General features: G+C 42.1%; 1 protein-coding gene across 1 annotated transcript in view; it reads right to left on the bottom strand.

The window, feature by feature from the left end:
- The window catches only part of PALM2AKAP2 (PALM2 and AKAP2 fusion), a 340,888-nt gene that overhangs the window by 130,386 nt on the left and 184,727 nt on the right, over positions 1-25,775 (bottom strand). The window contains exon 8 of the mRNA XM_064176851.1: positions 9,056-9,138. Coding sequence (XP_064032921.1) covers positions 9,056-9,138 — 83 coding nt within the window. The remainder of the gene's footprint in view (positions 1-9,055; positions 9,139-25,775) is intronic.

The raw sequence follows: 25,775 nt of genomic DNA, 5'->3' as shown, positions 1-25,775 counted from the left end.
AGTCTGGGTGATTTTCCAAAGTGTGGGGGAGTGAGTAACACTCAAACCATCACATAAGGTTTCATTTAAAGTTGTATATAACTTCTACTCCAGCCAATGTTTTCTGCTTTGATTACTCCTGCCTTATCTTAGTCTCTTTGTACCCTCTTCCACAATAGTCCCCGTTTCTTTCTGCTACTGTGGGCTTTGTGTCTCCATTCAGTCTGTTCTTTTTCCAAAGCATAGGAAAAAAGAATCCCATTCAGCAGTATCCTTCTTTTATTCTACAAATCCCTCTTTCAAGTCTGCTTCATCAATAACACCAACATAAGGCAGTCCTGAAAGATGCCTTGCTTATGTTCAGCTTGCCTGATTGAACCTGGACACCCTCAGAAGCAGGGAGTACATCTGTATTTTCTGAATTACTGCATGCATAGGAAGATCCATATAAATATAGCACTATTTGTTACCACAGCGTTACATATTTAAGGTTTATATCAACTGCTGGGGCAAGATAATTGCAGACTACGATTCTTCAACAATTGTGTACAGTTGCATATTATTTCTCCAACTCAGCAGGCACAGCAAAAAGGGTTTAAAGAGCAGTCATTATTTTAGAAATAAGGAACCTCTGTTATCTCCTCTGTATAATTCTCAAATAGCATATTTTCACAAAGAGCATTTGTTTGTGAGCTAAAGAGCTTGATCCACAGACCAGTGGAGGCTCTTCCAATGAATTCAGTGAGCTTGGGATTAAGTCCTTGCTGAGGAACAGATGCAGGGTTTTATTCACTACCACTAGAACAATAAAAATGACAAGACAAGGAATGAAGTTTTCTACAGAGGATAAAGCAGTATTGTTCTGCAGCAACTTAAATACATTAGGCTCTACAACTGGAACAAGAGTCTGTAGAGCTAGTAAAATTGTTTGTATAGCCCATTCACAAAATACACAGTACAGAAATGTTTAATAAACACTCAAACACAGTCTATTTCACTGAGTCTTCTATTTACAGTTATTTGCAAGGACTTGGTTGTAAATGTGACTACAAATTCTAGTTGTGCAAACAAAAGTAGCACAGAAATAGTTCATTGCCATTAATCATCAAAAGCACAGGGGAAGAGACAGATGGATTTTTTTTTTTTAATGCCATGGCTCATAGATATATCCAAAGCAGTTACCTCAACTAGAAACAGGCTTTCCTTTAATTAACTAGTCTCATTTAGCCTAATGATTTCTATGTGGTCACTATATGTTAACATAAGCAACACTGAGTGTTGAGAACCAGAAACATTTGCCCTTGCAGGAAAGAACTGGGGCCAGAGTCACCTCAGGAAAGGTAATCCAACAAGGGAGATAAGCAGCTGTGTGAGACACAAGAAACTAAAGTAAAAGTGGCAACAAATAGGAACAATTAGCAGAAACTAAGCCACGTGGCAGTCTGGAATTTTCAGCAGAGACAAAATATGATCAGAGGTTCTCAAGAGGCATGGGTTGATCTTGTAAGGTGTGGGTTGATCTTGTAAAGATATCTAGCAGGAGAGAGAGGGAGGGAAAGCAGCAGACAAAAGAGAGTGTTTTCCTGAAACATGTGCATGGAGTTATGTAGGGAGTAGAAACTGGGAGAGGTGGCTGGATTACAGGATAAAAAAAAGCTCTTGAGACCAAAATGTGGAGAAAGACCTGAGATAATAGCATGGTCTAGTGCAATAAAGTGTGATGAGCAGGAAAGAACATGACATAAACCTTTTTAAACCAAGAAACAAAGATGGGAATCAAAAGCTGATAAATAATGTTGCACAATACAATTTCTATAACTACTAAAATTAATACTATTTACATTTCACCTGCTCATATTTAAATGTTCCTAGCTCTTTCATTTCACAAGCAGCAGCCTCAGAAACAAGTCAGTGTTCCTAAACACAGTACATTTAATTACTAGACAGAGCTAACACTGTGCTAACTTCAGCTCCAAACACTAAATGCAGGATGGCACATTTGTGCCACTTTTTCCTGGAGGGTTGCCACATGTGTGGCACTAACAATTACAGAGAAGACAAATCCTTGTCTTTGCTTTTACTTCTACATGGGGAACCCTATCAGCCTTCAGGGACCAAATTCCCTACTACATAGAAGAACAGCAGGATTCGCTTGCCATACTTTCCACCTTTGTGTTGCTACAGCCTTAATTAGCAGTCCTGCAAGTGCTTGGTATGGTCTAATCTTACACATTTTGGACACTGAAGTACATCTCTTCTGCAGCTGAGCTGCCTTCTCCAGCCATTTTACCCAGTCCTCCCTATATCCAAGGCTACATAATCATTCCTACCCAGCTCTCCCTATACCCAAGGCTTCCTTTCAGCATTATTGCAATGGTGCTGAATGCCTCCAGCTGGCATGCATAATTGGCTGCGTGGTGGATGGGAATGCTAGAAATGATGCAATGAGAAGTCCAAACCTGCTTGAAGGTCCTCAGAGACAAGTGGATAATATGCAAAGAAGAAATTCCTTGCCTCATGACAAAAATGCTTTTTTTTCTCAACGAACCACAAAATCAGTTTCTAGAGATGTGTCCCTTTCTTGAATTATCAAGGGAACAGGCCCAGTGACTAAACCTGTGGCCAGCCTAACGAGCTTCAGTAAGTTCACGTCTGAGTTTCACTGCATTTTCCAATCATCAGAAGTAAAATTGTGCAAAATGAAACCATAGTGAGAAGCCTGCTAATTGAAAATACACAGTATTAATCTCTGCACTATGAAACCGGCGTGCACTTCAGTGTCTAGCATACTGTTGGAGGAGGCAGTCCTCTTTGTCTTTGGATAGGAGGTCAGACAGGTATGTTTTACACAGGTACCACAGCTTGATAGTCTGGTTACTTTGCTTTGACAGTGCCCATGTAGAGGCACGGAAATAAAATTACAGTACCAGCAGTAAAGCATAAAGGCTTTGACTGTTTTGAACAACTGATGATCTTTGTCTTCCCTGGCTAACATTGCCTGTCTCAGTGGTAATATGAAGACGTACTCGAGAACAATTAGCAGGGACCATAATTCGAAATGAACTCTTAGCTGTGTGCTGTAACAGGCAGTTCAATAACTCAGGTGGATCCTCCTCTCCATTACCCAGCCCGATTCTGCTGACTTCAGCACAAGTTGAGCTATGGCTAGGACCAAGTATGGGCAGCATAACCTAGAAAAAGCATTGATGAGAGCTGAAAGGAGCCAACTGGAGAAATTCTCAGCTGCAGGGGAAAAAAACCCCAAACCTATTTTACTCCTGAAAGCTGCTTTGTACCTTACCTTGGATTTTTAACTGCATTGGTGTCTATGAATTTTGCAACACCACTTCCATGGCTGCCGTGGCAGGAGGATACTTCCTAAACTGCTTGCAAGTTAGGGAGGAGGTGACGTGAGGCCACATAGACTTACACTTTGAATGGTGACCTGTGATTTTCACTATCTGGCCTCCAGCACTTCAGATACACACACTGTGAAGAAAGATCATCTCCCTTTCAAAATGCTCCTGAGCAGTTTATCAAAGTCTTTAACATTTTTAGTTATCTGTAAAGTGCATTCATGGCAGCTGGGTGAGGATGAGGCACAGGTGTTGCATCCTGGATCTGTTTGGATTGGGTTTTTTGCTTGTTTTAAGTAACTATTCAGTGAAATTAATTAACCTTTCCAGAATTTCTTTGACTGGCTTATGTTCTGTGGCAATATAAGCTTTCATAAAACCAGTGAAAGAGGAAATTGAAGCTCTGTGTCCTGGATAAAATATTCCTGCAAAACAGCAGCATCCTTTTCACTGCAAGACATTCTTTCAGCCTACCAATGGTTCTTTAGGAGTTGTTCACAAAGACAATCTCCCAACCTCCCATGCAGCAGTGCTGCAGAGAAACCAAATGGCATATACATATGTCTTCTTCCTTCTTAGCAGTCAGCAGTAATGATGGTGGAAAAATAAAGAAAAACAGCTGCAGTTTATGCTACTCCCACACACATATACATTTGCCTGTTTGAGCAAAAGCTGCAAGAAGGGCTCAGTAATAGAGTACATGGTATGCTGAACCTGTGCTCCAGAAGGAGCTGCAGGCATAACAGGATACGTTTTAAAAGCAACAGAAGAAGCAGAATTTTACTAGTTAAAACAAGAAGGAAGGAAAAAAACCCAAAACCTCCAAGATCATTCATAAGCTTTGGTTTGTTCAACAATAGGTCCAGCTTGGTCGGATGGAGGAACCTGGGAACTACAGACCTGTCAGCCTGACCTCAGTGCCAGGGAAACTGATGGAGCAGGTTATCTTGGGGGCAAAAACTGCCCACCTGAGGGGTGGCCAAAGTCTCAGGCCCAGCCAACATGGATTTAGGAAGGGCAGATCCTGCCTCTCCAACCTGATCTCCTTCTATGATCAGGTGACCCACTTGGTGGATGTGGGGAGGCCTGTGGATGTGGTCTATCTGGACTTCAGCAAGGCCTTTGACACTGTCCCCCACAGCAAACTGCTGGCTAAGCTGTCAGCCCATAGCTTGGATGGCAACACTCTGTGCTGGGTTAGGAACTGGCTGGAGGGCCGGACCCAGAGAGTGGTGGTGAATGGTGCCACATCCGCTGGCGGCTGTCACTAGTGGTGTCCCTCAGGGATCAGTGCTGGGCCCCATCCTCTTTAACATCTTCATAGATGATCTGGATGAGGGCATGGAGTCAGTCATCAGCAAGTTTGCAGATGACACCAAGCTGGGGGCAGATGTGACTGGGTTGGAGGGCAGAAGGGCTCTGCAGCGGGACCTTGACCGCCTGGACAGATGGGCAGAGTCCAATGGGATGGGGTTCAATAGCTCCAAGTGCAGGGTGCTGCACTTTGGCCACAACAACCCCATGCAGAGATACAGGCTGGGGTTGGAGTGGCTGGAGAGCAGCCAGACAGAGAGGGATCTGGGGGTGCTGATTGATACCCGCCTGAACATGAGCCAGCAGTGTGCCCAGGTGGCCAAGAGAGCCAGTGGCATCCTGGCCTGCATCAGGAATGGTGTGGTCAGCAGGAGCAGGGAGGTCATTCTGCCCCTGTACTCTGCACTGGTTAGACCACACCTTGAGTACTGTGTTCAGTTCTGGGCCCCCCAGTTTAGGAGGGACATTGAGATGCTTGAGCGTGTCCAGAGAAGGGCAATGAGGCTGGTGAGAGGCCTTGAGCACAGCCCTACAAGGAGAGGCTGAGGGAGCTGGGATTGTTTATCCTGGAGAAGAGGAGGCTCAGAGGTGACCTTATTGCTGTCTACAACTACTTGAAGGGAGGTTGTGGCCAGGAGGAGGTTGCTCTCTTCTCTCAGGTGGCCTCAGGCTGCGCCAGGGGAAATTTCTCCTCGAGGTGAGGAGAAAGTTCTTCACTGAGAGAGTCATTGGACACTGGAATGGGCTGCCCGGGGAGGTGGTGGAGTCGCCGTCCCTGGAGCTGTTCAAGGCAAGGTTGGACGTGGCACTTGGTGCCATGGTCTAGCCTTGAGCTCTGTGGTAAAGGGTTGGACTTGATGATCTGTGAGGTCTCTTCCAACCCTGATGATACTGTGATACTGTGAAACATCACGTGGAGTGGCTCTTTGGGAAAAAAAACATGTTGTTTTTTTTTCTTTCCTGTAAGGGAGAGTGTTTGTCCTGGAATCCTGTATACCCCTAAATTCCTCTCCCTCTGTGGTTTGAATGGGAGAGGAAAAGGTGAGAAAAGACCTCATGCCCTGTGCAGTGCCCGCGCTGGAATCGGGCTACGATTGGCTGTGGTCTTCACGCCTAGGAAGTGGTAACTCTGCTCTTTGTCTAGGAAGGGTACAAAGATTGGGGAACGTCCCACCTTGGGGTTCCCACCTTAGAGTTCGTGGCCTCCTTAGAGTTTGTGCCCGCCTGGATAAATTCTTCAGAAGGAACCCCTGGTGCTCTGCTCCTAAGGACAGCTTCCCACCTTAAGCACCCTTTAAGCAGGCTCAATAGGCCTTAATGACCCTCAGACGGCTTCTGAAAGAGAACCCGAGGGGACAAGCAGCTGGACCGCCCTTCTTTCAGCCAGCCTGGGTCACCTGTGAGTAGCTCTGGCTCAGCTTTATTATTAACGGGGAGCGCTATCATTTAATAGCTCAGCCTTTTCCAACTTCTGACTTCCAAAATAGTCAAATTACCTATGGTATCCTTGTAGATCTTCTCAACCTAACTGAATCTGCTAATTAAAACCAAATTAATTTCTGTATATAGTTTTGGGGGTGAGTTTTCAGGAAAATAAAATAACTCTATTTTTGAATAAAATTCCTGACTCGGCCACATTAATTCCCTGCCTCCACAACAGTATTACACTGCCTCATGACTAGAATGACGTGTAATATTTGTGCATTGATCTGTGTCTTCAGTGATCATGAATGTCATTATGTCTTAGATATAAGAGTTTTCTATTCCTTGTTGAAATTACTATTGGCTTGAAGCATGCAGTCAAGAGCACAGTCTGGACCTAGGGGTAGCTTCTTGCCTCTTGTTTGTTGAAGAGAACTTTTTGATAACCCAGTTCCCTAGTTGGAGTGAGTAGGCTGTTGAAAATAACAAAGGTATGTGGTTTTCTATTCCCTGATTTCTAGTAATTCAAAATTTTTCTCTTGATATAATAATAATAAAAAAAAAAGATTATAGATTCTTTTGACAGTTAATCTAAAATTGACCATTATTATAATTGATCATTAAATATAATGTTAAAATTGACCATTAATAATAACATTGCCCCTTGGTCTTTAATGATAGAAAGAACAATTGATCTTGAATTTGCTTCTCTGAGTAAATGCAAATTCAGGAGTTTACATGCAGCTGCTCCACGTAGCCTTTTCCTCAAACACCAGGCTTCTATTCTTCCACAATTTGATAGCAAGTTATTAAAGAAAATTTCAGTGTTTCATCATCTGCTATGACAAAATTAATTTCCTTCCATGCTGGTAAAAACACTGTCATGGACTTTATTGACTTTCCTGTGCTAGCGTTTTGCTGATTCTGCTCACCACTGCGTCAGTGGCAGCACTGAGTCAGCCTCCCTCTTAAGAGATTTCTACAATTAAACCTCCTCCTTCAGCAGGGGGTCGTTATTAAAAAAAAACAAGACCTTGTTTTTTTTTAAAACCAAGGACAATGCTAAGTCAATGCTGAAACCAAAACAATGCTAAGTCAGGTTTTGTTCTGCATGGTGTTGCACTCCCAAGAACTGGAAGTATTGTGTTATTAAAACAAATTTCATTCCACACTCATTGAATTTTTTCCCCCTCCTTCTTCCTTTAGGCATGACCTTAGCTTAAGGCAGATAAAGTTTGGGACCGGTTAAAATCCAGATCTTTCCCAGCAGTGCTACAGGTCTTGCTTGAGATACATGAGCTGCCACTAAGCAATACTACACTATGCAGAGCACTGATAGCAACCATTGCAAAATGTCTGGGGATGCCTTTGCAAGTTCATGTCCAGAAAGAATTTAAGTGTCTGACTTAATCATAATGTGAAAGTTTCATTTTGATGGCTTCGCATTGTCAGTTAAAACCTTACTTCTATTGCTTGTGTTGCAAGTTATTTGCCTAAAGAAACATATATTCTCACTGTCTGATGCCCCCGAGGACTTGTTGATTTGATGCCAAGGATGTGAAATTCTGTGCTGTATTATCTATTCTAAATTGTTAACAACATTTAATCAGACTCATACTTGTAGTTTATTAGCAGATTTGGGGGGGGGTTGAGTTTTTGTTTGTTTGGTTTGGTTTAAACATCAGATTGGTCTGTCCCTCGCTGGATTTTGTTAGCACTTAAAAACCATGGGAAACCTGAATTTTGAGTTTCTGGGTTTTTAATGGTAAAGGAAACTAGTAGATATGATAAGAAAATCCTAAGGCAAGGCTTTCAAAACAAGGTTTTGTGTTTGCAGTCTTTATCTGATTATTCACCACACTATTGCAGACCTTCAAGCTAGCTGATCCGAACTTCTCAGACCAAACTTTACTTACAGGCCAGAATAAGATGCAAACTTGCTACATGTGTCTTCTTTAAATGGAGGAGTTAGTGCACTGTATTTAACCAACTGTAGTCTAAGGAAAAAAACTCTGTTTTTAATAGTATAAGTTTGAAATCCACTTCATCAGTTTCATTTGAACGATTTGAATGGTCTTGATTACTGTTTTAATTAAATTTAAAGGCATGTAAAATATTAAAGTAAGCTTAGATATTAATATTGGTTTAGCATGACCAAGCCTGTGCCTTTATTTAAAAATCCAGTTTATGACAGAAGCTGTTGGAGAGGCCTTTAATTTTTAACATGGCTGTTTTGTTGTTAGATATACGTGCTTCACACTCAGCAGTGTCAGCAGCCCTGAAGATGAATGTGTTAGCTCTGCATGAATTCACTGCCCATTCACTCCCTTTCTGCTCCCAGCATCTTACAGACAAATTCATTTGCGGTTCTTGAAAACACATAGCTGCATGCATTCACAATCAAAATAACAAAGAAATACCCACATCAAGCCTTTTCCAGAGAAACTATGTTTCTGTGCAGCACCCAGCCACATCAGGCTGACAGGTGAGGGCAACACTTCTCAGACAGTTGCCCTCAAGCTGATGAGCTGCCTGTGCATGGGTTTCCAGCAGATGCAAGGAGGGGGGTAATGGTAACTGCAGAGGGGTCCAAGAAGAAAGAAGGTCCAAGGGAAAGCGTGCAAGGGTTAGAATGATGGCAGGGGTGAGGAAGGATTGAGCACTGGTTTGACACCATCTTGTAGTGAGCTGTCAGGATTATTTGGATTATTTAACAGGACCTCCTCATAGATGCATTTTAATTGAAGATTCTCCTGATCTCAGCTGCTGCACCAGGCTTTTTGAGATTTAGGGGGAAACCCTGGAGTAGTCATGCAAATGCAGTTTTTACCAACAGGATCTGCAGTGCAAACTACTCCCAGCCTGGTGACCTCTTCACAGCTGGAGATGTGACCCATTCCACTGAATGCAAGTTGCCATCAAAAGTTATGTTGGAGCATAGTACAAAGATGCTTCCCACAAGGATGCAGTGGGAGGAGACTTACCCCTGCCCCCTCTTCAGCTTCAGGACTTTCATAGAGGCATGGTCCTAGTGGGTTCCTTGGCAGCATATCCAATCCACCTGTTCCTACAAAACCAAAGACATTTTATTGCCCATGGGACAATAAGCAAGGATAAGAGTTTGCTTTGCTTGAATCCATTTTTACCATCCGTGTTCTGTCACCAGCCATAGTATCTCATAATCATTATTAAAGAAAGTAGAAAGACTACAAAAACAATGACTGAAAGACATCTTTGCCTGCTGTAGAGAGGCAGCCACCTCTGGGAAGAAGACACAAAGACACAGTGGGTGCTTGAGGGGTTGCCACAGCAAGCAGTGGCTGAGGAAGGATATATTCATTTTCATCCCCTGCAGTGGCCATCACTGTCTCTAAGGTGGTGCCCAGTGCTGGTGGGGCTGGTACTGCCCTAGTCTCTGCTAGGTTGAGCTGTAGTCTAACTGTGGATACATGGAAGTGCTGGCTATACACCTGTATCTTTCTTTCCAGCAATGCTGGCTGGTGTTTTTTTCTGCCCTTTGACAGCCTTGGACAGCATCTGTACAACTCATGTACCAGAATCCTGTAGGTGTTTTTAGCTATTTCCAGCACAGGTTCTTTGGACCTAACCCATCCTCTTGCCACATGCTCAGCTATGGCATCCATGTAGTCCACGGAGTCAATAGGCTGTCCCCAGCAAGGTTTAAAGACCTCATTAAAACCATAATACTGAAATCTGAAGCCGTTTTTATTGTTGTGATCTCAGCACTCTGGAGAAGTTCACAAAGCCAGAAGTCTGATCCTGTGACTTCACCATAGAAATGACCTCTTCTTTGCATTGTTCTCTGCTATGGCTCCCCTACAGTATTCCTGCTGTGGAAGCAGTGCTGGAAAAAAATTATCCAAATTTGTTCTGTCCTGATTTCTTTTTTCTTTTTTTTTTTTTTTAAATGTTTTTTTTTTTTTTTGGTTTGGTTTGGTTTTGGTTTGTTTGCTTTTGTTTGTTTGTTTGTTTTCACTCCCTTTATTTCCAGCTCTCTGTGACAGCATTATTCATTATAATCTCAGGCTGCATATGTCTGCAGAGCATTTACTGCACTGGATCTCTGTCTGCTGATACATATATGCTCTCCTGCTATTCAAACAGAGGTGTAAAACAGAGTTGTGTGCCCTTTTTCAGCATTCCACTACAGCATCCCTTCATACTTAGGCCTTGTGTCTTTTTTTCTGCAGTGTGTTTGGAAGTGTGAAGTCTCCATCACGTTTTCTTCATATGTATGTCTCTGCTTGCATTAGCAAGTAGTTGTGGATCAGAGGATGGGAGCAGTTGGTGCTGAAATCTCTAGATCTATATCATAAGTATTTCCAGGATTTCATGTCAGAGTAGATTTAGTCTGATTCCATGCGCACATTGTTACCGGTGTTAGAAGGAATAATACTTGATCTGAATATTTGTGTTTCCACTAGTGTTTGAAAAGTATATCTTGTGAGCCTGCAGAAGAGCTTCTGGTTTGCTTTTCTTCAAAAGGAAGAATTACTCCTCATCTGAACCAGTGGCCAATGTGGTTGAAGAAAGTGGAGTGAGCTGACTAAAAGACATACTGCTGTTCTCTTCCAAAGTGCTGACAGATATGCAACCTATGCCTTCCAAAAAAGGATGATCGTGTGACTAGGATGCTAAACAGAGATGTGAATTGTCTAATTTCACACCTTTGCCCACAACTAGCACAGCCCTTGGTAGGTTCTGGTGTTGATCTAAGTTGTCCACCTCTAAGTGATGTTCTCCACTGATGTGGCAATTCATGAAGGATTAAGAAGAGACCATTACAGTGGTAATATGTGTACTTAGCTAGGATATACAAAAAAAAAAAGACCATGAAAGTCTCAAGCCTAGAAATTAGAAAAGATAGATTTCCTCCAAAGTCTTACAAACATATAAATACCACAAGCCTGTGAATAGACTTCACTTCCACACTACTTGGTGACAGACCACAGCATAGACCCCTGACTTGATATGTGTGAAGGACACAGCAACTTTATAATCACACTTGGATGTGGAAAAAACCCCAAGCCTGTTCACATCCATGGACATTTTGTAAAGGCTGCACGTAGTACGTGTTCATGCTGCCATTAGCATAGCTGAAGTTTTACATCTGTCATAGTCTGCAGCAGTGATGAAGCAACAACCAGAACAGCTGCAGGGTGGCTCCATCAGCACTATTGAGGCTCAGTGGCTTTTCATCCATCTCTGTGCATGCTAGCTGCAGTTCTGTGTAGCACTGTGCTGACTTATTTGTTTCCTTTAATTTGCTGTTGATTTCAACTGTGAATAGGATTTGATGGATGACAGCAGTTTAACAATAAAGAAGATCAGACAATACAACAGGAATGAAGCTGAGCTAACAGTCTCTTTCCTTAAGGACATATCCATGTAGACTTGGGAGAGAAATCAAAGTGCAGACAATAGGAAGAAATTTGGGCTCTCATCTCACCAAGATCATCTAAGAGATAAACAGAGATTGTCAAGAAAGGAAGGATGAAGGTGAAGAGACATAACAAACAAGGGGAACTTTAGCAGCTTGTTCTTCAATCACAGTTCTTCATGATAAGTACTGTGATCACGGGGGAAGCACCTCTAAGTTGGTTAGCAGGACCTGGGGCAGTAGTCATGTCAAAGAAACTTGTTCTGTCCATCTCATTCTGTCAACTCCTTTGGGTTTGTGTTCTCTTTCTAAGATACAATTCAGATACTGAAGTATGTGAACTTTCTACTAGGGCCTATAACTGCCTTAGAAAATGCTTTAGAAATGCACAATTACCCAGAAAGCACAGACACAGGTTCTTAGTTTTGTTATTTCTTTTATCAACAGAGTGATCTGTGTTTTCAGCATGTTGACTTCATTGCTGTGTTTTTAAGCTGGTGGGAAACAACTCCAAGACCTGTACCATTCAGCCATTAACAGTGGAGTAGGTTATATCCACTTGAAACCTCTCAGTCTACATCCTCTTGCAAAAGCAGCTCATGCAGTAAAAGGGCTCTTTGCACCATGAGGAGCTCAGATGGTGAACATATTTAGGGCAAAGATTTGTCTCCTCAAAGGAAAAGGCAGACAAAGAACTTATCAATATTCACCACTCTTATAGTGACTGACTTCTACTATATCAATCTTTCTTCATTTCTCACATGACAGCCATTTGTATCTGCTGTGAAAAGTTAGGGCATAGTCAAATGTTTGCTTGCATGGCAGCTGGAACATTTTGAGATGTATTACCCTCTAACACTGAAACAGTGTTTGTGGAAACACTTTTAGTCCTTTTCAGAGCCAAGGCAGATCACACACATGCACCAAAAGGCCATGTTACTGCTCCCAGTTTGGCTCTCTTGGCCTGCTAGAATGTCTTGCCACCTCAAACCTACAAGCCAGTCTGTTGCTCATCAGAGGTTGTCCTGCCCTGATCAGACTGGAAGGAAGCATGCCAGGTCCAACCACGTAAATCCTGGACCATCGCTAACTGGCCCATTTGGTTTTAAACAGTCCCAGGAGGAAATTTAGTTGAGTAACTATTTTCACTTGACTTGAACCACAGGGATTCCTGCTGTTTCTCAGCATACTTTCTTTCAGCTACCTGTGATTTGTCATTAAAAAAGGAAGCCAAACTATGTCCTTGTGTCTCTCTCTTGGTGGTTCCCAGCTAAGCCAGTAGACGGATGCTGTGTTAAACCACAAAGTTTGCCACCAATTGTTCCTATGAAAAGCAAATCAGGAAAAAAATCCTCAAACCAGGAGACAGAGGGAAAAAAAACCACAAGCCAGAGACAGAGCCTAGGAAAAAAGACATTTCAGCAAGGGTGCTGACATGTCTATTTATTGAACCACTGAATGGCTTGGTAGCTTCATGAAATTCAGACTGGGAGAGATCACATATCATCATGAAGACAAACGCAGAATTTAAATGGTAAAGAAAACCACTCACGTATCTTTTTTTTGCACTAACTTGAATATATGCTATGTTTAGCCATTGTTGTATTCCAGAGCAGTAGTAAGAAAACATTCTTACTCTTTTAACTGTGCTTGGAGCTCTCACCTCTAAGAGTTAAGAAAATATTTCACACTCAGTTTCCACAAAATATTCAATCTCAGAAAAAGCTATTACAGAGAGTGCTGTAGGTGCCACTTCTCCTGTGATCTGGCTCTCTGATAGCAATTGTTTTAAGAGTGCTAGATCATTTAATCTGTTTTTCTGCATCTGATTGCAGTGTCATTCACTGAGGTGGATGAACAGGCTATAGAGCTCATAGCACAATTCTCTGTGATTTGCTTTTCTATTCTAAAAGGGGGGGTTTGTTTGTTTTTGTTTTGGTTTTCCAGTTTTCACATTGTCATATATATTTTGGACTTAAATACAAACAAGGCAGCCCCCTCCATAAAGGGGTGAAAGTAACACTGACCTATGCCCAATTAATGTGGATCCTTGGCTGGCATCATTGTCAGAAGAATGGATGTGACCATGCCAGAAGCACTGTGATGCATCTGCACTAAGAATGTTAAATCTCCAATTTGCATGTTTTAGTTGCAGATGTAGTCTGGCACCATACTGGGAAACACCAAAATAGGCTTTTACTGGTGGTTACAAGTGGAGTAGTTAATGCCATTGCTTATCTCCATCACTGAGATGGATTATCTCTCTTCAGATCAGTCAGGCTCTTATGAGTGATTTGAGCTAGCCTAGGCTAGCTATAGTCTGACATAGCTTTTGCATGCTTCGATTGTGTGGGGAGTGATAGCAGCTTGGGACAACAGCTGTATCTTCATCCATTCACTACAAAATCCTGCACTTCCTGTCTTGATCCCGTGTTTTAATGGGAGATTTCTACACATTAACATCGTTTCTGGTGAACAGCAGTGAGGAACTAGTGTTGGTTCCAATTGTGCGTGCATTTTCTTGCATGCTTAACTCTGTGGGCAACCCCTTTTCAACATCTAGCTGTAGCAGCATAAAGTAGCTGCAAAGGTGTTATGAAGCTCATTGTCTGTGGTGGTGTTTAGAAGACATTTGGATGAGGTGCTTAGGGACATGGTCTAGCAGTTGTGTACTGGGAACTGCTAGGTTATGGTTGGGCTTTTCCAGCTGGGCGATTCTACAATTGGATGATTTGCACTATGATGCAAGCAAAAAGTCCTCAGAACCATAATCTACATGTGTTTTGCAATGAAACCCTAAGTATAGACCAGCCCTAAAGTTAAAGACATTCTAAGAGAGTGAGATTACAGTGTTGCTTAGAAAATTGTTCTCAGTCTTAGCAATCTTGTTCTCAGTTAACACCTTATGATGCACTTGAGAAACATTGAAGTATTTACACACACACACACATACACACACACACAAAACAATCAAAAAAGTCTGCAGAAAGCAAACTAAAATTCTGGCAAGGACTGGGAAGCATAAGGAAGGGGGAAATTGTGATTTTTGTTTCTCTTACTTCTAATAATCTGCCTTGGAGCATGATTTCATATTTGGAAATCTCAGGTTTAAATTGTGATAGTCTCTCATTAAAAGAGCTGACATCATCCTAGCTTTGCCTAGAATTAGTTTCTGTATGTGGCAGCAGTGCAGCCAAACAGTGAATTCATAGCCTTGCACAAAGGTTTAAAAATAGCAAAGAACTCCTTGAACAATATAAAGAAAGGAAGCACGAGTCATTCATGTAAATTCTTTTTAATCATGGCAGAAATAAAAGCAAGCAGAAGGTAGCAGAAAGATTATCTGCTTACATTAACTGTTCTCTATGAGTAGAAAGAAAATCCATCAGTCACACAAGCAGTGCTCGAAGTGCATGTCCCTAATGCCATAAGGGAGACAAATAGCTTGTGGTGCTCATCTCGTTGCATTGCTTAGAGGATTTCTTGCCCCTAAGAAATGCATGAGTGCAAATACCACAAAGATGGACTTACAACCTTCTCAGCAGGCACAAGAGATAGGACTGCAAGAGCTCTGTCCAATTTCCTTGCCTGCAAAGTCATCTAGTTTATCTCCTGTCTTCATCTTGCTAATCTTGCCCACACTACATTTATGACTCCTGTTACCTGGAGTTAGACCTGCATCTGCACGTAAAAACAGATGGGAGTGCTGTCTGCATAAGTGAAAGATACAATGGATGCATCTCCAACAGTCAGAAGCTGTATATATACAGCTAAACTTAATTTCTTCTTTGGTGACTTTTAGCAACAGGCAGGGCATTCCCCATTAGTGGGTCCTCCTGCTGAAGTAAATGGTCTTGCCTTTACACTGCACTTGGTAGGGATGGGAAGAAAGCAACCTCTGTTTTTCAGCAAACTATGTCTTTAGATGATTCTTCCAATTGTGCTTTTCTGCTCTTTCCTGTGATGAGCAACACATCTGGCTCAACAGGATAAATCCTTGCATGCATCAGCATTAATGTGGAGGAAGAGAGACAATCATACTCTGCTGACATTCAGCTGCAGGTAGCACTGGAACAGGCTCCCCAGACAGGTCGTGGAGTCTCCTTCTCTGAAGACTTTCAAGGCCTGTCTGGATGTGTTCCTCTGTGGTCTGTGTTAGATAGTATTGTCCTGCCCTGGCAGGCAGCTTGGACTCAATGATCTCCTTGGGTTGCTTCCAACCCCTAATATCCTGTGATCCTGTGATCCTGTAGTAGAGTACGTATAACAGAACCTATTTTCCTCTCACACCTCATGGTCTGCTCCAGGGGTGGCAATTTAGATCTGTTTTGCATTTGGAGGTCTGACAAAAATGGCAGGCTTACTGAAGGAGCAGTAGAAATGTTTGAACTGCACACATCCACCCAGAGGATTTAGGAGTAAACATGTACAGTTTATTCTGAGAAGCCTCCCTCCATGATGCTAAAAAAGGGCTGTATTTCAATACTTTCACAGTGAACCCAAGATTTAAACATGCAAAACTAGGAAGTTTTGCTACATAAGACCCTGAAAAATATTTCTGTTCTTGACCAGGCAACAGCCAGACCACTGAGTATGCTGAGAGTGGGCTCAGCTGCCTGATCAGATTGAGGGCCAAACTGCAATGAGACAGCCCAGACTGTCTGAAGTGGTCTAATATTTGACCTTTGTTATTTTTTTTTACAATTTTGAGTTAAGATTGTACTGACAGCTGCTTTGCAGAAATGTGCATTTTTTTCCTGCCAGATAAATTTGTATCAGCACTTTGCTGCAAGGCTAAACCTGCAAGTTTTGCTTGACAGAAGGTGATATTAATGAATGCCTTGTCGCTGTCTTCTGTTGTGGTAGAGCAATGTGCCAGGCATGAATGAACTCACCTCAACCCTGCATTTGTACTACACACACATTAGTGCAAACTCTCTAAATTCTGCAGGGGCAGAGTTAAATCCCTAGACAGGCACATGAGAGTTAAAAGGTGCAAGTGAAGTAGCTGTGTCATGGCATAAGCTAGACACTACTGCAAAGCTGCCCAGTGCAGGAGAGTGGAACCATTTCAGGACATATGTTTGGTTCACCTGAAGTTCAAAGTAGATCTCTATTATCTGGTAAGAAGAATACAGAACACTGAATGGGATTAGTAGCTGCATAATCAAAATCACTGCTTGATGAGAGGTTAATATAACCTGACTTTTAACAAAAGGTCATTGAGATAAGACTCACATGTTTAAGGATGTAGCCGCTTGTCTTCGCCTAAACTTAACTGTGATGCATGGTAATCAGTTTCAGTCATTTCAGGAATACATATGGAATAAGTTACCAGCCAATTAGAGAAGATGCATCAGCCCCTGTCCTCTGTGGATAAGGCTGGCAAACTTAGAAAATTACATGTCATTGGGAAAAATTGTAGTGTTTGCTTTCAAAGTACATTACAGAAAAAAAAAGGCAAACTGAAAGCCAAGCATAATATCCAGATATGTTATATCCTCCTCAGTCATTCACATATTGCCTCCCCAGATTTAAAATAGGTAGCAAGATGTTTAATTTCCTGGCCACAGCATTCAAAAGAGGCAAAACTCCAGTGCTGTTTTCTTATCCAAGCCATATGCTTGAATAAGCTCAATAAAGGATTGCGTGGCCCCGATCAAATGCTTTGAGAGCAAAAGCCAAACAAACAAACAAAAAAATCATTCTGGTGTCATGATTTTGGACAATATTTTGCACCTAAAAGGTGTAATATTTAGGGAAAGATCACAAGTTAATGTGCAGTGTCAAATGATGACACATCCAGCAGGTATTTAGGGCATTATGAGAAGTACAACACGTTACATTTCTTGAGTGCCGTCTGAATCCAGCTTTACACAGATGAGCTAATGGGTTAAAACTTTCCAGACTATCCCACAGTTCGAGGTCTCTTGTAAAGACAGCACCCTGAAACATAAACCCCAGCCTCTGCCTGGGAGGCCCACCAAATCTCCACATTAGTAGATGTGATGTGAGATTAAAGAGGTGCTTTCTCTTTGCACTTCCCAAATGAGTACAGGCCAGCCACATCTTCCCGGTGGGGCAGGATCTTGACTTTGTCCTCTCTCAGTTCTTTAAAGTCACAACGTGTGCTTCTTAAAGCATACCCTGCTGATAAAATGCAAAAGCTCTGACTCTTGTCTCTGTGGCATGCTGAACATAGCTCTTCAAGGCTAGAACAAACAACTACTGCGCAATCCAAAGTCAATAAGAAAATGCTGATTGACTTCTGCAGACTTGTGCAAATTATCAGCTCAGTTCTACTTGTTCTCTTTCAGCTGTTTATTTGTCCCATGATGTGCACTGTCTAAATTTGAAATTAAAAACATTCCTGAGACAATAACTGTCTTTAAGCACTTGCATTCCAGAGTGCTTCAAAGAACAGCTAGGGCTTGTGTTTCTCCTTTGGTAGCTGTTCTTAAATTCAAGTGTTTGGAGACTTAGGATTTTAGCTTACTGTACTCTGATTACCAGCTGAGACAGAACTCATGTGCAAAGCAGTCCCTTGATGTGATATGTTTCCCTGCATGTTGAGGCTGTCCATCTGTGCAGGCTGCACTGAAGTTCGAGCTGGTGTATGGACTGTGTATGCGACCAGGAAGTTTTTGGGAGAGCTTGAGCCCTCAGCCTAGCTGGGGGTACCCCAAAGCTGTAATAAACAAAACTGACCTCCTTTTAAAATGCAGCTTTTGCAGCAGATGTGCATCTCCCTTTTTCTGAGCTATTACTTTGATTCCCTTCACTCCTCCTCAGCATGAACAGTGTGAATTCAGTAAATTGTCTTGAGAAAAAGCAGTGTGGAGCCTGTACCATGGTGCAAATAAACATTTTTCACAGCTGTTATCTTGACAATAATATGAGTGGAATGGAGCATGACAAAAGCATAAAACTGCATCAAGGCTTCAATTAACTTTTGTATTACCTGTAATTCAAACACTTACTGCTTCTGTGCTAGAGTTATTACTTAGTTTTATAAGATTTTAAATGGTAACATTTTAAAGAGGCATTTTAAAGAGGCAGAGAGATTCCAGTTCTGGGAACAAATGCAGATTGGGAAATTTCAAAAGGTTTAAGAGTAAGTCCCCAGAACATCAGGCTGCTCACTTAAACATTTCCTGTTGAAATATAGCAAGCCAAGCTTCTTGTGAAGTTTCTGTAAGTTAGAACTTATTAGAAAGCCTAAGATAGTGTTAATTAATACCATCTTCTATCCAGCAAAACTGGTGGTGGTTTTACTTTTGCAGTAGTGTTGAGAACGTCTGCACCCAGTCAGTATCTTCAGACCTTCCCCCATATTTCTTCCACTCTCCACAATCACTAGATTGTCATTGGACATATGTGTCCTTTTAACACATTTCTAGATCGGTTGTTGATTGGTTTGTTAAAATGGACACATTTATTTGTCTCCTTCCTTCCTTCCTTCCTTCCTTCCTTCCTTCCTTCCTTCCTTCCTTCCTTCCTTCCTTCCTTCCTTCCTTCCTTCCTTCCTTCCTTCCTTCCTTCCTTCCTTCCTTCCTTCCTTCCTTCCTTCCTTCCTCTCTTTCTCTCTTTCTCTCTTTCTCTCTTTCTCTCTTTCTCTTTCTCTCTTTCTCTCTTTCTCTCTTTCTCTCTCTCTCTCTCTCTCTCTCTCTCTCTTTCTCTCTTTCTCTCTTTCTCTCTTTCTCTCTTTCTTTCTCTCTTTCTCTCCTTCTCTCCTTCTCTCCTCTCTTTCTCTCTCTCTTTCTCTCTTTCTCTCTCTCTCTCTTTCTTTCTCTCTTTCTCTCTTTCTCTCTCTCTTTCTTTCTCTCTCTCTTTCTTTCTCTCTCTCTTTCTCTCTTTCTCATTTCTGTTCTGTCACCATCAGGATGTACCTGGTATGTGAACTACTATGGTTAGCAGTGCCAACTCAGAAACGTTTGAAGAGGATAGACATTAAACCCCTGAGAAGCTATGACTTGTTAAACAACCTTGCGGTTCTGAATGTTTAAGATATGACTGCAAAGGGACTGAATGCTCAGAATTTAAACCATTCACAGTCCAAAATTTAGGCCACCCTAAAAGCGCCTCACATAACATCCAGAAGCAGAGGCAGTCAAAGTACTCATAACTTTCAGGAATTTTAGCCTCTAGCAATGTTTGTTGCAGAGAAGAGATCAGCAGAATAGGTTCACATTCATTGTAGACACCCTATTTAATAAGGAATTAGGTTATCAAAGAAAGACAGATGGCAAGAGCAGACAAGACAGTTTGAGACTCAAGGCCTAATTCAGCTTTGACATAGCTAAGCTGAATGGCCACTGAAATCAGTGAGAGGTTCACATGTGTATCAGGGCTAAATTAGCTTCCATGTGTTTAGCAAAAAGGAATGAATAGTTGAAATCAGACAGATAATGTTTTTTATCTTGGAAAGCAGTGATGCTCATATGAAATTTTCAGTGCTACCCTAAAGCCTAGGTTTTAAAAACTAATAGGCTTCACAATCAGAGATGTTTCCTGCATAACGCAAATAGAGTGGAGAGACAGTGGCTGGCCTAAGGCTTTGTAAATACGTAATGAAAATACACAGATGGAGACACAAGCAGAGGCTTGTTCAGTGGAATCGGATATGAATCCTTGTGCAATGAATCTGAGCTAGGTCTCTATTTTTTCAGCTTCTACAAAAGTCACTGCTGCCTGCCCAGTTCTTCTTAGAATTATTTTAGGAAGTATATACATTCTCTAAGCAAACATTTATATGCATTTTCCAGATAAACTTTCAGAGAATGAGTGTTGGAATCTAGCTCTTCACCATTTCTGCTTTTCCCTTCTGTCTTGGTGCCTTCAGCCATGGGTGATCTGAGAAACAATTCAGTGAGATTAAGGGAGTACCAAATAGTCTTCATTCACCTTCAACTGGAAGTCTACCACCTCACCTCTTCCTTTTTAATGGATTGAAGTTTGTCAAATGGCTCCTGGTTTGTAATTCGTCATTTATCTGGGCTATAAAATAAGCAGGTAGATCTTCTTATGGCACATCACTTTGCATTTGCTACGGTGTAATGACATCTCCAGTTACTGTGGTTTAAGACATATTTGATTGCCCTGCCTGCCTCTGTCACGGTGCTGTTGGTGGAATTGGTGATGTGGGTAATCCTCCCTGGAAAACTGCATTAGCTCAGACCAAGTCAACAGAACATTGCACAAAACTGAAAAAATGTAAGTAAAAAAAGAGAGAGAAAATAAGACACAGCATTTGTGTTCTTCTGCTTTCCTTGGCTTCCAAAAACATTGTCAGAATGCAGCTTGTACAAGAAAGCAATAAAAGATGGCTCTTTGATGGGAACAGTCACACTTCTACTATGTAATGCCATGACATTTCCTTCCAATCCTGGAAGGGAAGATTACCATCCAGGTAATCTTTCCTTGGCTGTGTGTTAAGTAAGCAGATGCTGCAAAACAGCCTGATCTATGAAATAAAAAGCCTCTGTACCTACCAGCTCCCAGAACCAACACCACACACTTATCAGACAGCAGATGCTCTCCTTATTATGGTTGCTAGGTCATTGCTAGGCAGCATTTTAGCAGACAGGATGCTATTGCACACACAGGAAGTTTTGGGACCATAATTAGTCCCCCTCTTGACACAAAAGCACCCTGTGAGTCTACAGGTCTTTAACAGAGTTCCCTGCAGCTAAGAAGCAGTTACTCGCCTGGTAGCTTTTTGGTTCATGATTATCTTCCACACAGACAAAAAAGTGCATGCACAGTAACAGCAAAGTGTCATATCAGCATCCAAAAATACTTGCTTCTGAGGAACTGGTTGGGCTCCCACATTGTAGGCAGCCACTTCATTTCCTTCCACCTCAGTTCCTCATTTTTCATACGAGAATGATGGCACTTCTCTGAGGTAATGGAACTCTGTGAAGTTTCACTACATAGAAGACTGTGAAGCACTCAGATGTTACAGTGTCTGGGGCTGGGCAAAAAACAAATATGAGCATTGCAGTGCACAAGCACTGAGTTGAGGAACTTAAAACTGGCAACGTCACAGGCATGAGTTTTATGTGGTATGGCTGTTAGTTTTTGGTCACAAATACACACAAACCAGCCTCAGTCAGAGAGAGTAGAATTTCAAGCATTAATCCCAGCACAATCCAAACATGATGCCCAAGTATGCTTGTCCTTGGAGACAGCTATCTGATATCTCTGTATATTGTCCTGCCACTGTTTGGGTCTTCCATGGAGGTGAAATGAAGCTGTTTTATTGCTTTCTTAGGAGTTTTTTTTTTTTGCCAGAAAACTATACTGTAGGACCACAGGGATTTTATCCAGTTCATCTCCCTTCTGATTCTAAGAAAAACTTTAGAACTTGAATTATTTCAGTGTAAACATTCAGGAGTGATTTGACTTCCATTTTAAAGTACTCTGATTCCTGTTTCTGCACACTGGTCATAAAGCATTAAGACTTTTGGTAAGAAGTCATCTACCTTAAACTTAAATAATAATATTGCCCTGTTTAAAAATGCACATTAAATATTAAAACACAGCTTACAGCTTCTGTACAGCCTTAGTTGTGCCACTTCCATTGAATTCTTCACTTACTGTGTGGAAATAATTAGAGGTACTCCACAAATACTTAGGTGGTAATTTAGTAAAACCAAATGTACCAAGTCAGTTGCAGAAGGCAGATGTGCTGTAATGCAAGTTGCTATCACTTTGCTATTAGCTGCATTAAATAGTTATTAAACTAGTCACGATTATTGAGGGAAGTCTAACTTTACGCTGTCAGCTGCCAAGCTAAGGCTCACAAACCCTTCTAACCACCCTGAATTTTTTACTTTATCTGAAAACAGAAGTTACAGCCTCTTGGAACCACATATGATGTCTAGATTGTGGTCACTTTCATGGTACTAATAGTTTTTGATTAAACAGTTTCTGGTAACAAGTCTCTTGAGTTCCTTTCTACCAGCAGCCCTGCTATGTCTACTGGATCACTCCCTGATTCCACATTCCTTTTGTTAGAGGTTAATCTTGTTTAACTTTAGATCTATATACTTTGCAGCCCATGTTGCCTTCTACCTTACTGAGGCACTACCTCACAGTGCTGTACAAAAGACAATTTTGATTCAAACACAAACAAAAAGAGGAACTCTTAAAAAAAAAAAAAAAGAAACACTTGTACTAAACCACATAGTTTTGTTGGTAATAATAAGGAAGCCAGATGTGATCCTTATTTTTCTTTGGGCAATGTGCCTTTTCAGAGGGTCTGGAATTTGAGCCTGTTCATTTCAAAGTTGGGCATGCACAGATCATAGAATCATCGAATCACCCAGGGTTGGAAGGGACCGCAAGGATCATCTAGTTCCAACCCCCCTGCCATGGGAAGGGACACCCTACCCTAGATCAGGCTGGACAGAGACCCATCCAGCCTGGCCTTAAACACCTCCAGGAACGGGGCCTCAACCACCTCCCTGGGCAACCCATTGCAGGCTCTCACCGCCCTCATGGCAAACAACTTCCTCCTCACTTCCAGCCTGAATTTACCCACCTCCAGCTTCGCTCCATTCCCCCTAGTCCTGTCACTCCCTGATATCCTGAAAAGTCCTTCCTCAGCTTTTTTGTAGGCCCCCTGCAGGCACTGAGAGGCCACAATAAGGTCACCTTGGAGCTTCCTCTGCTCCTGACTGAACCTCTGCTCCTGACTGAACCTCTGCTCCTGACTGAACAGCCCCAACTCTTTCAGATATCACTGCAAAAGAGCCACACCGGCTACAGTCTATATAAATAACCAAATGCCAAGTAAGGTTTCCTGCACACTTTCATCAAACTATCCCTCGTGGCAGTGCTGGAAGGTTCTTTTTTTTAATATATTTTTCATAAGCATATGATGTCCAGACTGAACTCTCTTTACTAGGGCAGAGGGATACACTGCATTGACTGGATTCATAAACTTATAAATGCTTTTTTTACATTGGGAACCTTTACTGTATATTCAGGACTTTATAGCAGCAGAATAGACTTTTCTTTTAAATTTAATGTCCCTGCATAAATAGGTATTTGTAATACTAATGTGCTGATTTATATTTATGGCTTATGTAAAGTAGTACCTCCTTCCATGTAAATTCTTTAGGATCCAGGGCTCCAAAGATTTATATACACTGATTCTTTGTGTATCCTGGTCCTAAGAAAGCAGAAACAAGACTCCCATTGATTGCAGTGGAGCTGGGAGTCCAGCTGCTGCTTCCAGAGAGGGTAGGACTGCAGAGCGGAAAATTAACCAGATTTGATAAGACATAGAGTTTGAGGGCAGATTTTTGCCATGAGAAGACAGAAGTTTTCCACTTTTGCCCCATTCTTGACCCATTCTGCAATACTCACTGTATAGAATCATAGAATCATAGAATCAACCAGGTTGGAAGAGACCTCCAAGATCATCGAGTCCAACCTATCACCCAGCCCTAGCCAGTCAACTAAACCATGGCACTGAGTGCCTCATCCAGTCTTTTCTTGAAGACCCCCAGGGACGGTGCCTCCACCACCTCCCTGGGCAGCCCATTCCAATACTGCCAAAGGAGAATGTGGCTCCTGTCTCAGTGAACTTGACATCAGATAAATTTGAAAAACACAAATACTGAGAAAAGGATACTCTACTTAGAATTAATACCTTTTTCCCCCCTTCCCCCATAAACTCAAGCCTGTATTTGTTGTCTTAAAAGAGGGGGAAGTTGCCCATGTGTACATGAACACAGACACACACACAAGTCGTAATTTCTGCAATTATAAAACTGCTCATTACTATGAAGTCCTGTGGTCAAGCTCAGCCCAGTTCTGAGTCCTGGCTAAAGCCAATGCAATCTTTGAGACTGATTAAAGCCTTCAAGGCAAAACCAACAAGGGCTGATCCTGCCACAACAATGATTTTCCACAGAGAGTTTATTTTTAAACCTAAATAGCAAATGGAAGGGAAGTTCACATCTGGAGACCTGAATGTCATAATTTTTATTTTGGCGGACGCTGACCTTTTACCTTTAGGTCTGGGAATTCTTCTAGATCAGGTCTGGATGTTTTGCGTCTGAAGTGAATGATTTGAAGCAGTTCACCTCTCTCTACAAGTCTGGTCAATAGCAGATATGATGTGGACATAATGCTCTGCATGGCACTGCCCTGCAAAAATGACAGTGATGGATCCACATCAAAGCACAGCTGCTGACTCTACCCATTTTCTGGGTAAGCCTTGACTTGGATCCAGCTCTAAAACATATGTCTCTCTCTTACCACTTTGCAGAGGCTGTGCTTTGCCTATCCCTGAAATGTGGGGTTGACTTGTCTCCAGATCTTCATGGCCTATGCTCCTCTTTGCTCTGAATTAGAGGGACAGCATGTCTGTGTTCATGCTGTGGTAGTTCCAACCTAGAGAAGGCTTGCAACAGGCTACAGTAGAAACCAAAAAACCATCACTGCACTGGTTAGACCACACCTTGAGTACTGTGTTCAGTTCTGGGCCCCCCAGTTTAGAAGGGACATTGAGATGCTTGAGCGTGTCCAGAGAAGGGCGACGAGGCTGGAGAGAGGCCTTGAGCACAGCCCTACGAGGAAAGGCTGAGGGAGCTGGGATTGTTTAGTCTGGAGAAGAGGAGGCTCAGAGGTGACCTTATTGCTGTCTACAACTACCTGAGGGGAGGTTGTAGCCAGGAGGAGGTTGCTCTCTTCTCTCAGGTGGCCAGCACCAGAACAAGAGGACACAGCCTCAGGCTGTGCCAGGGGAGATTTAGGCTGGAGGTGAGGAGAAAGTTCTTCACTGAGAGAGTCATTGGACACTGGAATGGGCTGCCCGGGGAGGTGGTGGAGTCGCCGTCCCTGGAGCTGTTCAAGGCAAGGTTGGATGTGGCACTTGGTGCCATGGTCTAGCCTTGAGCTCTGTGGTAAAGGGTTGGACTTGATGATCTGTGAGGTCTCTTCCAACCCTGATGATACTGTGATACTGTGATACTGTGATCAAAAGCAAGCTGTCCAGTGTGCTTTCAAAGTTCAGTTTTTCCTGTTGGCTTTTCATTTATGACAAACTAGGCTATGTGTTGATTGCTCTCAGAAATGAAAGACCCTGATTTGTAAATCACAAGAGGTCTTGCTGATGGACCTGCTAAGCAAACTGGAGCCCGGACCCCACATTCATAATTGGTGTTTTTTGGTCCTCCTGCAATTTATTGCATTACCTGAATGTCTTCTGATGCAGACTGAAGAAAAAAAAATCTACAAATATTGCCACTTTTCTCCTCTTAAAGAACTCCCTTGTACTCATAGGTCTG

This window comes from Pogoniulus pusillus, chromosome Z (genome assembly GCF_015220805.1).
Source record: "Pogoniulus pusillus isolate bPogPus1 chromosome Z, bPogPus1.pri, whole genome shotgun sequence".
Classification (NCBI taxonomy): Eukaryota; Metazoa; Chordata; class Aves; order Piciformes; family Lybiidae; genus Pogoniulus; species Pogoniulus pusillus.
This window is presented reverse-complemented; position numbering and strand designations above follow the sequence as displayed.